At 38.0% G+C, this 18,868-nt stretch overlaps 1 protein-coding gene across 1 annotated transcript in view; it reads right to left on the bottom strand.

Moving 5' to 3' along the window:
- Positions 1–2,378: 2,378 nt before the first annotated feature.
- LOC123564948 (sodium- and chloride-dependent glycine transporter 1-like) overlaps positions 2,379–18,868 on the bottom strand; it is a 50,874-nt gene continuing 34,384 nt past the window's right edge. Inside the window, exons 10-13 of the mRNA XM_045358877.2 lie at positions 17,528–17,627; positions 16,955–17,055; positions 3,341–3,511; positions 2,379–2,853 (exon numbers count right to left, since the gene is read on the bottom strand). Coding sequence (XP_045214812.2) covers positions 2,698–2,853; positions 3,341–3,511; positions 16,955–17,055; positions 17,528–17,627 — 528 coding nt within the window. The 3' untranslated portion in view covers positions 2,379–2,697. The remainder of the gene's footprint in view (positions 2,854–3,340; positions 3,512–16,954; positions 17,056–17,527; positions 17,628–18,868) is intronic.

Here is an 18,868-nt window from a genome sequence, read left to right as displayed (position 1 = left end):
CCACTATAGACGTTGCAATCTGCTATATCATTAGTGGCTACCTGAGGTGCTTTGCCTTGCACTTTCCTGTTAGTTCAGTCAATTTGTATCAATTCATAAATTTACATCACTGGCATTCGTTCTACAATGATAAGTTGTTATCATGAAATGTCGGGTATTTTGGCAATAATGATTAAGGCCATTTTCATGACAGATATAAACTTTATTGGCGCTATAATGGAAATAAGAACATTAGTAACATTTTTGCGTTTTGGTAACAATTTAGATGGTAAACTGCATTTAAGGGTATATAACTTCTTACCGTTTAAAACGGTATTCTTACCGTTTAAAACGGTAATAATGTTTTCTCTGTTTTAGAAGTATTTATGCATATTTTGCTTCGACAAGAGTTGCGATACTCATACCTTCTTGGTCAGCAGTTTGGATGTTTTAGTGTTATAAAATGTTGCGTCCGGGTACAAACTGGTGAAATTCAACTAAAATTATAGAACGTGCGAGGATTTTATGTTGATTTGGTACATCTACTGACATTTTCATAAAAAGGACCGGGCGTAAGATGTGACTAAGGGTCTTTACAGCCTTCGGTCCTTTATTTCATCACGATCGTAGCTGCCAGAGTAACAATGAAAAAAATGTCACCAGCTATCGACGTTTTGGATTACACATTGCAAAGAAATAACTGTTCGGTTTTGAGTGTGCTTTCAGAGAAAGTAAAATTTACGTCTGTGTACCTGTTATAGGTTAAATACAAAATATTTTGACCTGTCTCATCCCTGTCTGATAGTAGAAGTTTGCACGAAAATCAAGTATTTATGCAAGACTGGACGATTTTAAATGCCTTATTGCCCCCCCCCCCTCCCCCTCCCTCCGTGTTGTGCCAAAATATAAATACAGAAAAGACATCAGTTTATAATTAGTAATAGCAACCACATATACTCTGCGCAACTGTAACATAATAAAAACGCAAGTTTAAAGTTTCATAACTGAAGTATCAATTCTAACATTTTCGTCGAATCATTCAGTTACTGCTGAATTGTTTTTAGCTGTCAGTGATCTTGGCTTTTTAAAATGCACTCAGGCCATCAAATCAGTGGGTAACGGAGAATGAATGTTCCCAAGAGGAGTTCTTTGACCGAATGGTTTCTGCTGCTTCTTTATGATCACTTGCCCATCACCTCTGTTACTTCGTATCCTGCGCAGGTCATCGTGTCAGGAACCCATACAACTGGTTTGCATACGTTCAACGGTTCTATCTAGGTGCTCGTTTGTGTCTAAAATAATATTCGGATAGGCATTTGGGATCGTCCCCAAGACCTCCACCATTTAAAAAGTATTTAATAATATAATATGTTACGACGCAGTTATTTGGCTCTGACAATAAGTAGTAGCACAAAGAAAAATAATCCCGTGTGGAAGGTAGCGTGGAAATTGATGTGTGACTTGCAGCCAGGCATATGGTACCGTTTCGACACTTTATTTAAATCTATATTCATGTTGTTGATTCATTGTATATAGTACAAGAAAACTGTGATACATATATTTCGTATCTAGCTTTTGTGGAAAATCGTTTAATGACACAGTTCTTACACAAAATATGACCGACACTAGACATGCCAATAAATAGGACAGAGGTTCGGATAAAGAAGACATTCCTAAACAATCTCACACATGATGCCCAAGCGAGCAAAACTGCACAGATCCGACAGCATGTGTAAAGACAAGGTCAATTTAGCGGAGGGACGCAGGGGATCCATAAATCAAATGGAGACATAGGACATAGCTGTGGGTAGAGATTAAAAGTAAATGCCGAATGTTTGTTTTACCTGCGGAATATGGAAAGATATATTCAGCAGACAAATGAAAAGTGTGTGTGTATGTGTGTGTGTGAGGGGGGGGGGGGTATTGGTGGTGGTGGGGGGGGGGGGGGGGAACCCTATTAAAAACATGTGAAGTTATGAAAGCTGATGAAATTGATACAGATATAGAACTCACGATTGGCGCGGCAGATATAGTCATAGAGGGAACGCTGATAAATATTGGTGTAGATAAAAGAACACTAAGTAAGTATCATATTTAGGTAGTTAAGAGGGATATGTCAGATACTTCAGCCACAGTCCAAATTTGAATTTTGTCTTTGGAAACGCTGAAATTCTACGAACAATATGGATGTGCACCGATCAAGATGATCTTTGCTGGTCGAAAAGTCCTGACGTTGGTTCTCAAATATTCCATCCCACAAAGAGAAGTCTGAGTTGCAGTGCTGTGCAAACTGTCTTTAAACAACTATTTTCAATTTGACTACGGAAAGTAACTAACCTGTTCCGCCAAAAATAAGTAAGTAAGTTGAAATTTTCGTCAGAAAGAACCCGAAAATAGACAACTTTTCCGTTTTATTTCAACATATATTTATACCTTGACTATCATATCAATTAATTAGTTTTTAAATAAATATTAAATTAATCGTACTCTTGGCACGGGTGACAACAGATTATATTTTCCATATTATAGTATAATATTGTGATTTTTTTTCATATATACATGTAATTTTATTCTCACATCAGTTAGTATAAAACAATATATTTTTACATGTTGAAATGGGTCTGGCACATATATGGGGTTCCTTTTTTGTACACTGCACATCTATTAACACATTTTTCAGTCTGATTATTCAAAATTAGAAAATGTAAACAAAGCAGATTAAAACCACGGCGTATCTTTGTCTCCAAGAATGTTCGTTTTGATTCTTTTGCAGAGTGTGTCGTCGTACCGATATGGTTTGGAAAAGTAGATTTCTCGAGCCTGATTGTCAATCGGTCCCCATTTTTCAGACGGCTGCAGCAAAAATGAAACCCTCTGAAATTAAGAAAAAGATCTACATTTGTAGTTAATTACATGTGACCAAATGTAGCCTAAGCTGGTATGCAAAGAACACGTTATGACCGTTTTGCACGTGTTTTAGTGCGTCTTCGAAACAACAACTTAATGTGTTGAAACATACGTTTTGTTTTAGTAAATAATTTTAGGTTGGAGCAATCACTCTTACTTCAATATATTTTTTTTTCAAAAGAACCTTGCAAAATAAAAGATCTTAAAAAGATATTTATGTGACCGATATGTAATAAAATCTGTAAGAAGATGCTTTGGAAGCATAGAATGCAACCAAGCGAAAAAATAGCAGAATCGGTTTGATTGAGTCTGTTCATGACAGGTAGTGGAAAGTGCAACACCCCTCACGCCCCGCTAGCACTAGCTTAAGTGGAACACTGTTACCCATAAACATCGAATGGACTCTCCATGACCCCAAAGGACCTGGAAATATAACAACAGTGAACAGACAAACCTGAAGCAAGGAGCCTTCCGCTTGCCAGATTTCCTTCACCATGATTAGCACAACAGGAACAAAAGGTACCAAGGACATGAGGACGCCAATTACAATGCTGTATGGCTGATACACATACCCATCTCCATAATCCGGTTTCGTGTATGTAATTATAGTTATTAGGCATGTAATCTGTAATGTAATCATGTTTAATTAATATTACTTGAACACAATTACAATAGTTATCAGGACTGCAATTTGAAACAGGGAGAGGGATAACGACAACAGGCCGCGCATGGTTGCAAAGTGCGCATGTGCAATTATCGTGTAAAAATAGCCCATCTAAAATTAGCCCGTACATGTAGGATCCCATTAGAAATATTTTTAGATAAATTGTCCGTTTCCGGTTTCGATCATCATGGAATGGGATAAGGAATTCTTTTGGAAGAGAGATTCATATTATGGTTCAGTTGTATCAATACAGCAAGCAAAAAATGTCATTGATGACTTTGAATATTAGGGTATAGAGGATAGCTTGGTAAATTTTATATTTAGACTTGAATTATTATATAAATTTTCATATCATTCTTTTACTGGCATGCAAACAGACACTCTGACATACATTTTAAATGTTTGCTTTTTGTGTTATTTTTCATATGTCATCAAATGAAAATTGAAGCTATCCTCTACTGACTAAATCAGTGTGTATGTAAAAAACATCATTGATTGAAAAGTATTTGACAGAAATTTAAAAAGCTGAATGTTTTTGAAAAGGTAATACATTATTATTCTGATTGATAGTAAAAACATATTGGGAAGTTTGTTTAGATGTGGATTTTAAACTAATAATGGAGAAATGACCAAAGCTATCCTGTACACCCTAAATTGGCGCATATGTAAACAATGGCTTGGAGAGAGAAAACACGTGAATCTCTTTTAAAAGCTGAATGTTTTGAAAAGAAGAGCTGTTTTCTGTCTGATATACAGAAAAAAACTACTAAATTTCATTTCTTTGAATTGGAGAAATGGAAAAATAAGTTAGCTATCTGCTATACCCTAAAGCACTGTAGAAAGTAAAGAAATTATTGTTAGAGTGCAATGTTCACTAGTGTCAGACCCGAAGCCGCACAAGTAATGAAGTATGTTGATAAGTGGTTTTAACTGCAATAGTGAATTGAAATGAAACTGCTATATAACATTTTATATAACAATTAGTAGAGTAAACATTCACCGACTGTTTTCAGAAGTATTCAGAAACAGTAAAGCCCTCAACAGACGGTAGGTTTTTGTAAATTTAACATTTAAATTAAATCCTTTAAATTTTAACAATAAAATTTAACATGTACAGCCAAATATAACCATGTGTATGATTTCGTAAATCTTAAGTCTTGACTTACAAATAAGGACATGTTCAATTTCGTAAGTTTAGCCTTACGTACCACCCACGTTTACAAGCAACAAATTGGTAAATAATTAGTTGATGAGGCAGGTGAATTAAATTCCAGAAATAATTTCCCAAATAATAAACACAAATCTGAATATAAAATGGCTTCCAATGCATAATGGAAAAAGGGTGACACTAAAAAGTTAAATGATTTGTGCCGCGCCATGAGAAAACAAACACAGTGCGTTTCCGACCAGCATCCGTGCAGTCTGGTCCATGTTGTTCACTAACGGTTTCTGTAATTGCAATAGACTTTGAAAGGAAATATCATCGATCACTATGTTAACTAGGTAAATCTCTGTGTTTTATATGGAAGTGGAATACTGTCTGTATTTGACAAATGTACAAATTTAAAATTATACATCTTTGAGATAATTAGTGTTGTACAACTAGAACCTACCGTCTGTTGAGGCCTGAAGTGCAGACAAGCATGGTTTTGTATCAATACTGTAAACAATGCCCTAAGTGTTCTCGTAGTTCGATAGCTACGGCTGGAGCTACCATAGTTATCTCCGCATATTTTCGTGCTTTAAAAGCATCAGCTGGAACATGGTATATACGAGTATTTTAGATAACCATGCTCTGACTGTTGTCCTGGTTAGATATTAACAGCTGGTGCATGGTATATATCATGGAAGTGACTAGGGGTCCAGTAACCGGACCTCTAGATAACCCGTGGAGGGCAGGCTAGAGGTCCGGCAATCAATAAGAATACTGAGAACGGTATAAAATTTGATAAAAGAAGATATCGGATACTATATTTTATCTTTAAAAACGATGATTTCAAAAATTTGTTTTAAATACATGGTTAGTCACAGGAAATAGGTATTTATTATTTTTTACTCATGGGAAAAATACGATCGCAAATTCGACAAATTAATATACATGTACTATCTTGTACTGTAATACCAGTGTAGAGCTCTATAAGGCAATTGCTGGTAAACGTTATAATTAGTTGTCAAAATGTTTTTATTACGTTTGTCTTTGTAAATTTTATATATATACTCAGCGTCACTGAAAAGTTACCACTCTAATGGCCCTTATATTTTAAAAATCGCACTGGACTGTGTTAAAAGTATAACAGGACTACATTTTTGACGCAGCTGAGTCGTCACTGGTGTAAAGATTTGTCAAATTCGATTAACTCCATTTGAGGCACGGGCTGCACGGGCTGCACGTGCAAAATGTCTTTTTCCAGCAATGTCGACATGTACGAATTTTCTATCTCAAATCATTCATCGCACTTGAAAGTTAGTCGACAGATTCAAAGGAATACGTTAAAAAAACAGAATATCCTTGCAAAGAATGCCACGTTTAAGGCACGATCAACGCCATCAGGCCATTGGCATGGTTGACGCCGAACTTTCATGTCGCGAAAGTGCACGTCGTATATGCTGTTCTCACCAGACAGTCATGAAATGGGTTAGGAGACATGATCAGACAGGGTCTATGAGTAATAGACCGCGCACAGGCCATGAAAAGGTGACGTCGATATTGTATAAAATAGTAAAGAGGTATATATTACGTCGTAACTTTTCAGTGACGCTGAGTATATAATAAGCTCTCACTCAGGTTCGACGCATATGATGAATATGAAATTTTAACAGCGATTTCCGGTAGTCACTGTTATTCATTTACTCAAACAGTAAAACGAATTCAACAACTATTGAACAAAACTTTTTTAAATACTGAAGAAAACGTATGGAGTTTATCATTTTTATTCATCAGTCCCGAGAAGAAAAAAAACAAAAAGTGAACAATAACCAAAGCTTCCGATCTCGGCGTACATGTTTCTACTAATTATTTGCCGAATCTGCAATCGTTTTTTTCTCCGGGATTAAAGAATTATAAATGCTTCTGTTTCCTGTGAGTTACCATACATCTAAACATTAAAGCAATGAGAAAAATACGAGAACAAACTTTTAAAATCGTCAACCATTTATATAGATAAAATATATGTTGCTCTTTGTAATTCTCAGTATTCATATTGATTACCAGACCTCTAGCATGTCCTGTGTATTGTCTAGTGGTCCGGTAACAGGACCTCTAGACTCCGGGTCTAGTTGTCGGGTAACCGGGCCCCTAGCTACTTCCAGATATCATTACTATAGTTCACCATGCTCCAACCGTTGTCGTGTTTCTGTTATATCAGCTGGGGCTTGTAAAATATCAGAAGTGTAGTTATCCATGCCAAAACTGTAGTGATGGTTCTGTAGCAACAGCTTGTGCACGGTCCATATAGGTTCTATAAATAACCATGCCGATACTGTTATCATGGTTTAGTAACAGCAGGTAGAACATAGTATTTATCAGCACTATCGTTAAGTATGACCCAACTGTAGTTATGGTTCAGTAGCAACAGATTAAGTACGGTATATAAGAGTACTATACCCTAACTTTTCTCTTGGTTTTGACAAATGAAGCATTGTATATATCAGTATTATAGTTTACTATGACCCAAATATAATTTGCAACAGCTTAAGCCATGGTATATATGCGTACTAAAAATAACCATGCCCCAACTATTGTCACGGTATGGTAACAACAGCTGGAGCATGATATATATCAGTACTCTAGTTAACCATAATTTGACATTTGTCGTGGTATGGTAGGAACAGCAGGAGCGCGGTATATATGCGTACTATAGATAACCATGACCCATCTTTTGTCATGGTTTGGTAACAACAGGAAGAGCATGGTATATATCAGTATTACAGATGACCATGTTCTGGCTGTTGTTGTGGTTCAGTACCAACAGTGGGAGCATGGTAAATATAAGTACTATAGATAACCATGTCCCAACTGATGTCATGGTTTGGTAACAACAGTGGGAGCATGGTAAATATCAGTTTTACAGATGACCATGTTCTGGCTGTTGTTGTGGTTCGATAACAACTGCTGGATGACGGTAAATATGAGTATTATACATAACCATGCCCTAACAGTTGTCATGGTTTGGTAACAGCATGAAGAGCATAGTTTATATCAGTATTACAGATGACCATGTTCTGGCTGTTGTTGTCTTTCGATATATATGAGTACTATAGATAACCATGCCCTAGCTGTTGTCATGGTTTGGTAACAACCGGAAGAGCATGGTATATATCAGTATTACAGATGACCATGTTCTGGCTGTTGTTGTGGTTCAGCAACAACAGTGGGAAAATGGTAAATATGAGTACTATAGATAACCATGCCCTAACTGTTGTCATGGTTTGGTAACAACAGGAAGAGCATGGTATATATCAGTATTACAGACGGCCGTGTTCTGGCTGTTTTTGTGGTTCAGTAACAACAGTGGGAGCATGGTAAATATGAGTACTTTAGATAACCATGCCCCAACTGTTGTCATGGTTTGGTAACAACAGTGGGAGCATGGTATATATCAGCATTACAGATGACCATATTCTGGCTGTTGTTGTGGTTCAGTAACAACAGTGGGAGCATGGTAAAGATGAGTACTATAGATATCCATGCCCCAGCTGTTGTCATGGTTTGGTAACAACAGGAAGAGCATGGTATATATCAGTATTACAGATGACCATGTTCCGGCTGTTGTTGTGGTTCAGTAACAACAGTGGGAGCATGGTAAATATGAGTACTATAGATAACCATGCCCCAACTGTTGTCATGCTTTAGTAACATCAGGTAGAGCATGGTATATATCAGTATTACAGATGACCATGTTCTGGCTGTTGTTGTGGTTCTATAACAACTGCTGGATCACGGTAAATATGAGTACTATAGATAACCATGCCCTAACTGTTGTCATGGTTTGGTACCAACAGGAAGAGCATGGTATATATCAGTATTACAGATGGCCATGTTCTGGCTGTTTTTGTGGTTCAGAAACAACAGTGGGAGCATGGTAAATATGAGTACTATAGATATCCATACCCCAGCTGTTGTCATGGTTTGGTAACAACCGGAAGAGCATGGTAAATATCAGTATTACAGATGACCATGTTCTGGCTGTTGTTGTGGTTCAGTAACAACAGTGGGAGCATGGTAAATATGAGTATTATAGATAACCATGCCCCAGCTGTTGTCATGCTTTAGTAACATCAGGTAGAGCATGGTATATATCAGTATTACAGATGACCATGTTCTGGCTGTTGCTGTGGTTCTATAACAACTGCTGGATCACGGTAAATATGAGTATTATAGATAAGCATGCCCTAACTGTAATCATGGTTTGGTACCAACAGGAAGAGCATGGTATATATCAGTATTACAGATGGCCATGTTCTGGCTGTTTTTATTGTTCAGAAACAACAGTGGGAGCATGGTAAATATGAGTATTTTAGATAACCATGCCCCAACTGTTGTCATGGTTTGGTAACAACAGGAAGAGCATGGTATATATCAGTATTACAGATGACCATGTTCTGGCTGTTGTTTTGGTTCAGTAACAACAGTGGGAGCATGGTAAATATGAGTACTATAGATATCCATGCCCCAGCTGTTGTCATGGTTTGGTAACAACAGGAAAAGCATGGTATATATCAGTATTACAGATGACCATGTTCCGGCTGTCGTTGTGGATAAGTAACAACAGTGGGAGCATGGTAAATATGTGTAATATAGTTAACCTTGCCCCAACTGTTGTCATTCTTTGGTTACAACAGGAAGAGCATGGTATATATCAGTATTACAGATGACCATGTTCTGGCTGTTGTTATGGTTCAGTAACAACAGTGGGAGCATGTTAAATATCAGTATTATAGATAACCATGCCCCAACTGTTGTCTTGGTTTGGTAACAACAGGAAGAGCATGGTAAATATCAGTATTACAGATGACCATGTTCTGGCTGTTGTTATGGTTCAGTAACAACAGTGGGGGCATGGCAAATATGAGTACTATAGATAACCATGCCCCAACTGTTGTCATGATTTGGTAACAACAGGAAGAACATGGCATATATCAGTATTACAGATGACTCTGTTCTGGTTGTTGTTTTGGTTTAGTAACAACAGTGGGAGCATGGTAAATATGAGTATTTTAGATAACCATGTCCCAACTGTTGTCATGGTTTGGTAACAACAGGAAGAGCATGGTAAATATCAGTATTACAGATGACCATGTTCCGGCTGTTGTTGTGGTTCCATAACAACGGCTGGATGACGATAAATATGAGTACTATATATAACATGCCCTAACTGTTGTCATGGTTTGGTAACAACAGGAAGAGCATGGTATATATCAGTATTACAGATGACCATGTTCTGGCTGTTGTTATGGTTCAGTAAAAACAGAGGGAGCATGGTAAATATCAATACTATAGATAACCATGTCCCAACTGTTGTCATGGTTTGGTAACAACAGGAAGAGCATGGTAAATATCAGTATTACAGATGACCATGTTCTGGCTGTTGTTATGGTTCAGTAACAACAGTGGGAGCATGGTAAATATGAGTACTATAGATAACCATGCCCCAACTGTTGTCATTGTTTGGTAACAACAGGAAGAGCATGGTATATATCTGTATTACAGATGACGATGTTCTGGCTGTTGTTGTGGTTCGATAACAACTGCCGGATTACGGTAAATAAGAGTAATATAGATAACCATGCCCTAACTGTTGTCATTGTTTGATAACAACAGGAAGAGCATGGTATATATCAGTATTACAGATGACCATGTTCTGGCTGTTGTTGTGGTTCAGTAACAACAGTGGGAGCATGGTAAATATGAGTACTATAGATAACCATGCCTCAACTGTTGTCATAGTTTGGTAACAAGAGGAAGAGCATGGTATATATCAGTATTACAGATGACTATGTTCTGGTTGTTGTTGTGGTTCAGTAACAACAGTGGGAGCATGGTAAATATGAGTACTATAGATAACCATGCCTCAACTGTTGTCATTGTTTGGTAACAACAGGAAGAGCATGGTATATATCTGTATTTCAGATGACGATGTTCTGGCTGTTGTTGTGGTTCAATAACAACTGCTGGATTACGGTAAATAAGAGTAATATAGATAACCATGCCCTAACTGTTGTCATTGTTTGATAACAACAGGAAGAGCATGGTATATATCAGTATTACAGATGACTATGTTCTGGCTGTTGTTGTGGTTCGATAACAACTGCTGGATCAAGGTAAATGTGAGTACTATATATAACCATACCCTAATTGTTGTCATGGTTTGAAATGCACAGGAAGAGCACGGTATATATCGGTATTACAAATAACCTTGTTCTGGCTGTTGTTGTAGCACATTTACCAGTGAGAGTTTTTCTTTCAATAAAGAGCATTGCAACGTATGAATTCCAAAAATGCTAAGATAAAAAGTGACAGAAAAGTGGAAAAAACTAAAAGGTTAGTACTGATTTATACCATACACCAGCTGCTGTTGAAACACAACCATGAAAACAGTTGGGGGCCTGGTTATATTTAGTACTGATTCAGACCATGCTCTAGCTGTTGTTACCGGTCAATGACAACAGCCGCAGAATATTTATCCATTGTAATGATATAGACAATGCTCTAACTGTTGCTACCGGATAATGACAACAGCCTGAACAGGTTTATCTATTGTACTGATACAGACCATGCTCTTGCTGTTGTACACAACCATGAAAACAGTTGGGGCCTTGTTATTTATAGTACTGATACAGACCATGCTCTAGCTGTTGTAACACAACCATGACAACAGTTGGGGCCAGGTTATCGTTAGTACTAATACAGATTATTCTCCGGCTTTTGTTACCGGACCATGGCCACAGTCAGAGCCTGTTTACATATAGTACTGCTACAGACCATGCCCTAACTGTTGTTACACAACCATGACAACAATTCGGGTCTGATTATCTATAGTACTGATCAAGACCATGCTTTAGCTTTGTAACCTGACCATGACAACAGCCGGAGCATGTTCATCTATAGTACTAATACAGACCATGCTCCAGTTGTTGTTACACAACCATGACAACAGTTGGGGCCTGTGTATTTATAGTACTAATACAGTCCATGCTTCATCTGTTGTTACCGGTCCATGACAACAGCCGGAGCATTGTATCTTTTGCACTGATATAGACCAAGTTCTAGCTGTTGCTACCGGACCATGACAACAGCCGGACCATGTATATATATTGTACTGATACAGACCATGCTCTAGCTGTTGTAACACAACCATGACAATAGTTGGGTCCTGGGTATCTGTAGTACTAATACAGACCATGCTCTAGTTGTTGTTACACAACTGAGAATAGTTGGGACCTGGTTATCTACAGAACTTATGCAGACCATGCTGTAGCTGTTGTTGGCTGACCATGACAACAGCCGTAGCCTGTTTATCTATAGTACTAATACAGACCATGCTCTAGCTGTTGTAACACAACCATGACAACAGTTGGGGCCAGGTTATCGTAAGTACTAATACAGAAGATTCTCCGGCTATTGTTACCGGACCATGGCCACAGTCAGAGCCTGTTTACCTATAGTACTGCTACAGACCATGCCCTAACAGTTGTTACACAATCATGACAACAGTTGGGGTCTGATTATCTATAGTACTGATGCAGACCATGCTGTACCTGTTGTAACACAACCATGACAAACGTTTGGGCATGGTTATCTAAAGTACTGATACAGACAATGCTCCAGCTGTTGTAACACAACTATGAAAGCATTTGGGCCTGGTTATATTTAGTACAGATACAGATCATGCTCTAGCTGTTGTTACACAACCATTAGAATAGTTTGGGCCTTGTTATCTACATTACTGATACAGACCATGCTGTAGCTGTTGTAACCGGACCATGACAACAGCTGAAGCATGTTCATCTATAGTACTGATACAGACCATGCTCTGGCTGTTGTTACACAAGCATGACAACAATTGGGGCCTGTTTATCCATAGTAGTAATACAGACCATGCTCCATCTGTTGTTACCGATCCATAACAACAGCCGGAGCATTTTGTCTTATGCACTGATATAGACCATGCTCTAGCTGATGTTTCCGGATCATGACAACAGCCGGAGCATGTTCATCTATAGTACTGATACAGACCATGCTCCAGCTGTTGTTACACAGCAATGACAACAGTTGGGGCCTGTTTATTCATAGTACTAAAACAGACCATGCTCCATCTGTTGTTACCGATCCATAACAACAGCCGGAGCATTTTATCTTATGCACTGATATAGACCATGCTCTAGCTGATGGTTCCGGATCATAACAACAGCCGGAGCATGTTTATGTATAGTACTGATACATATTATACTCCAGCTGTTGTAACGCAACCTTGACAATTGTTGGTGCCTGTTTATCTATAGTACTAATACAGACCATGCTCTAGCTGTTGTTACACAACCATAACATCAGTTAGGGTCAGGTTATCGTTAGTACTGATACAGATTATGCTCCAGCTGTTGGTACCAGACCATGACCACAGTCAGAGCATGTTTACCTATAGTACTTATACAGAACATGCTCTAACTGTTGTTACCCAACCATAGCAACAGTTGGGGTCTTGTTATCTATAGTATTGATACAGACAATGCTGCAGCTGTTGTAACACAACCATGACAACATTTGGGATCTGGTTATCTAAAATAATGATGCAGACCATGATGTAGCCTGATTATATTTAGTACTGATACAGACCATGCTATAACTGTTGTTACCGGTCAGTGACAACAGCCGCAGCATATTTATCTATTGGAATGATATAGACTATGTTCTAGCTATTGCTATCGGACAATGACAACAGAGCAGGTTTATCTATTGTACTGATACAGACCATGCTCTAGCTGTTGTTACACAACCATGACAACAGTTAGGGCGTTGGTATCTATAGTACCAATGCAGACTATGCTCTAGCTGTTGTTACACAACCATGAGAATAGTTTGGGCCTTGTTACATTACTGATACAGACCATGCTGTAGCTGTTGTAACCGGACCATGACAACAGCCGGAGCATGACAACAGCCGGAGCATGTTCATCTATAATACTAATACAGACAATGCTCCAGTTGTTGTTACACAACCATGACAGCAGTTGGAGCCTGTGTATTTATAGTACTAATACAGACCATGCTCCAGCTGTTGTTACCGGTCCATGACAACAGCCGGAGCATGTTCATCTATTGTAATGATATAGACTATGCTCTAGCTGTTGCTACCGGTCAATGACAACAGCCGGAGCATGTGTATCTGTTGTACTGATTTATACCATACTCCATCTTTTGTAACACAACAATGACAACAGTTGGGGTCTGGATATCTAAAGTACTGATATAGACCATGCTCTAGCTGTTGTTACCGGTCAGTGACAACAGTCGCAGCATGTGTATCTATTGTAATGATGCAGACTATGCTCTAGCTGTTGCTACCGGACAATGACAGCAGCCGGAGCAGGTTTATCTGTTGTGATGATACCGACCATGCTCTAGCTGTTGTAACACAACCATAACAACAGTTTGGGCCAGTTTATCGTTAGTACTAATACAGATTATTCTCCGGCTATTGTTACCGGACCATGGCCACAGTCAGAGCCTGTTTACATGTAGTACTGCTACAGACCATGCCCTAACTGCTGTTAAACAATCGTGAAAACAGTTGGGGTCTGATTATCTATAGTACTGATACAGACCATGCTGTAGCTTTTGCAACTCAACCATGACAACAGTTGGGGTCTGGTTATCTAAAGTAATGATGCAGACTATTATGTACCTGTTGTAACACAACCATGACAATAATTGGGGTCTGGGTATCTAAAGTACTGATACAGACCATGATGTAGCTGCTGTAACACAACCATGACAAAAGTTTGGGCATGGTTATCTAGAGTACTGATACAGACAATGTTCCAGCTGTTGTAACACAATCATGAAAGCAGTTGGGACCTGGTTATATTTAGTACAGATACAGATCATGCTCTAGCTGTTGATACACAACCATGACAACAGTTGGAGCCTTGTTATCTATAGTACTGATACAAACCATGCTCTATCTGTTGCAACCGAACCATGACAACAGCTGGAGCATTTCTATCTATTGTACTGATTTATACTATACTCCAGTTGTGTTAACACAACCATGAAAACAGTTGGGGCCTGGTTATCTATAGTACTGATCCAGACCATGCTCTAGCTGTTGTTACCGGTCAATGACAACAGCCGGAACAAGTTTATCTATTGTACTGATACAGACCATGCTCTAGCTGTTGTAACACAACCATAAGAAAAGTTTGATCGTTCGTATCTATAGTACTAATACAGACCATGCTCAAGCGTTTGTTACACAACCATGACAACAGTTGAGGCCTTGTTATCTATAGTACTTATACACACCATGCTGTAACTGTTGTTATACAATCATGACAACAGTTTGGACCTGGTTATCTATAGTACTTTTACAGATCTACTTTAGCTGTTGTTACCGGACCATGACATCAGTTGGAGCCTTTTTATCTGTACTTATGATACAGATCTTGCTCTGACCATGACAACAGTGGGTGCATGGCTAAAGTAATTTCAGAACAGTACAAATAACGTTTGTAGAAAAAAATGATGCAAATATGATCAAATTCTGCACAATTAACTTTTGTGTATACCATTCGATATAGCACTAATATTTCAAATGGTGCGTGTCGTAGAAAGAATTGTGAGACCTTATCTTCATGTATATGTCAAATATTGAAGCAGCCATTTCAATGTATGTTGCCACAAAAAGTAAACTTATGATACCGTGTTTTTTGCCTCGTAAGTGGCTTATAGGCTGCTCCATGAGGGATATGTCACTGGGTGAGAAAAATGTACAGCGTGGCCAGGACTCGAACACGGGGCCTTTCGCTTACAGGACGAACTCTTTTGACAGAGCTACCCGATCCCTTACATATTTAATCCACTTCAAACATAGTTTGAATTTTAGAGAACGGCATTCATTTTCCTCGTTAGTTATCACAAGGGCAGTGACTGTGAAAGGCTGCAATAACTCTAAAAGGGATATGTAAGATTAGAATTTTAATCAAATAAACATCACAATTAGGTTAGAAAGGGGAGCGGTGGTCTAGTGGATAAGGTGTCGTCCGCTCAATCCAGGGGTCGTGGGTTCGAGCCCCATTGGGGTCACGACCATGACTTCTCATATGACACCAGTACTGGTTTTTCCAGGAAGCGGACTCGAGAGTGGTTCCAATAAGCTTGAAGCTTTCATCACAATCGAGCTAAAACAAATTAGTATAAACTAATTAGGTTTAGGAAATACATGCTGTTTTCCTTCCTCTGAATTGCATGTCTAACTAACAATTTTAACTTGAAAGCAATGATATCTACAAAAGGAAACACTAAGTTACAGGGTTTTTGCATATGTTTTATATTGAAACATTCTTTTAAATGTTCTGCTGGCGATTTTTGTTTATTTGTATATCTGACTACTTGCTTTACACGAATTAAATATTTTGAACCATACCTCAAAACTTTCTATTTCAAGGTAATTAATTATTTTGAACAAAATTGCATTAAACGTGGCAGTTTCATGGGGTAAGTGTAACCTATGTATATAAGAAAAAATATACGAATTCAAATTGCACTAACCACTTCCAGTTAAATGAAACTACTACATCGTTATTTCATCCGCAGACGTGTCCACTTGATAGTTTTCAAGGCCACATAAACGGAAATAAATGAGACATATCAGGCTATAATAATCATTTTGTTGTATGTTACATAACGTTGACAACCCTGCTAAGTCATACTGTACGGTAGGATACGTCACAATATGGAACTTAAATGATATGTAAATATTGGAATTTCCGACATCTATAAAAAGTAACTAATTGACGCATGCGCATTTTGCAACCATGCGCGGCCTGTTGTCGTTATCCCTCTCCCTTTGAAACATAACCATCTTGAATTTAAAATTAACGAATACCGCCATCTGAGTATAGGTACAATGTGTCATTGTGTGTGATTCCGTATTGTCATTTTTCTTTTTTTATCTGTAAGATCTGTTATGGTGATTTTAATATTCGCACTGACCATGCTTGCAGTTGCTAATGATACTAAACATTGGTTTCATTACGTGATTTAAAATGGCATATCAGACGAAAGAATACTTATAAACGAACATAAACTTATATTTTCAATTTTGTTAATTAACATCTTATTCCTTGTGGTTAACACGTTACAATATTCAAAATGTTATCACGTAGCGATAAGAGAATTGTACATACCGACAGAAAGCCAGTCATTAAGACACACCAGAAGATCCTCAGTATCTTAGAGACCTTGCGCCCCGTCATCAGCTCTATATCCTGGGCAAACCTATCAGCCCCTGAAGTGAGACCAGTATAAGTGTTAACACAGGCGCTTGAAACTCTATCAATGAACCATCCCACCCACTTAGTACAATATTAAACAGTTGAGCGCGTATTTTTACGTCATTTTTGCAGGCGCTGATAACTCCCATGACTCCAGCAAGCAAATATTTTTTATTGATTGAGCTTCAAGCTCTTGTGGTATTATCTGTTCTTTCATTGTTCTGACTAAGTATCCCATGATTTGTTTGAATTGTCATGGAAAGCTTGAAACATGGTTATATAATACTTTGGTTAGCAGCAATGCAGTTTATTTCGCACGTACAGTCGAATTTCGTTCATGCGAAGTCGGGCCCCTATGTTGTATATTGTTTCAGTGACTCGAACTACCGATAACTCGAAAAGTTACATTGGTCCCATCGGGTTCGAGGGAACGAAGTTCGACTGTACTTCATTATAAACTGGTTCAACTAAAGTGCTGATACAAACCGTATATCCAGGTAACCATAATGCATTCAAGAGCGGACCCAAACAAGAGGGCAAATGCTGATATGTACCAGTCAGAAAGCTGGAACAAGAATATACCACCCTGAAACAAGAAACAGTTCATAGATGTAGCGCACCGGACCAGTCTGTTAACCATAACGCTCAGTACCGATATACGTAAGGCATAATAAAATACATCACAGAGAACATTTATTTAAGGAAAACAAAAACATATTATTTGCCATCCTCGATGAAAGTAGTTCTTTATGACACAGGTTTTTACTATCACATAGTCAGCCTTCATCAGTAATGCTTGAAGTCTATCCGTGGTAAAGAAATAAATAGCGTTGTGAAGAATTATTTTAGCATAATTTTCACAAGACTGGCTATACTAATGCGAAGAAAATTCCTTTGAAATTCATACATTGGTCGGTTTACTGGTTTCAGCAGGCTGGTTAATGGCTTCTGACTGCTATGCATTCCGGTTGAAATACATTTCGTCGCGTGAATGGAACGATGCTCTATCTACCATTTTTTAAACGTGGCGAAAATCGCTTCCAAAGTTTAAAACTCTCGTCTAGTTTCTTTATTTCTGGGCGAAAATCAGATAAATATATCGATTTGGGTCCTTGTGCTTAGTTCTTTCAGACTGTAAATGCATTAAATACATTTCGTTTTAACTTTTCTGTATTTATACATTTTTCACTTTGAGATAGAGCAAATTTGACAAAATAGAAAAAAAGTTAAAGGTGTATTGCTCTATCGGGAGATAGAGCACAGTGAATTTACAAAACTGGACATAGAGCAAGATAAAAATTATTACAATTGTATATTGAAAATAGTGCGAGAGCTCTTAAACAGTAATAAACAGTCACTGTACTCATTTTGAAATTAAAGGAGGATTGGATTTGGTTTTAGTATCATCAAACTGAAAACAGTATCATGGGCCCATATTGAAAACTTCAAGATTTTCTTTGAGGAGGAGTCAGTTGCATTATTTTTGGCACGCGCGGAAAACCTGCCGGGAATAGACTTTGTTCTTGCAACTGGATGGCTTCCTCACATGAAAAAAGCGAGGTTTTAAACAGTGGTGAGGGGCAGGTGTTCAAAGTCAGAAGATTGGACTAAATTTGCCATGGTTTTTAACCATAAAGTCCGTATTGTTCAGGGTTAACTGAACTGCTACGCTATAGACATAATTGGCTATTAAACTAGGCACATTGGCCTACTTATTTGCAGATGGTATTCGTAAACCATATCGTAGTATTGTGTTAAACAACACAAAAAGACTTTGAAGTTTAAATTACTCAGTAATCGCAATAATTATTGCCAGCAATGAACAAA

Source organism: Mercenaria mercenaria, chromosome 2, assembly GCF_021730395.1.
Source record: "Mercenaria mercenaria strain notata chromosome 2, MADL_Memer_1, whole genome shotgun sequence".
NCBI classification, from domain to species: Eukaryota; Metazoa; Mollusca; class Bivalvia; order Venerida; family Veneridae; genus Mercenaria; species Mercenaria mercenaria.
Note: the sequence above shows the minus strand (reverse complement) of the source record. Positions and strands in the feature narration are given on the sequence as shown.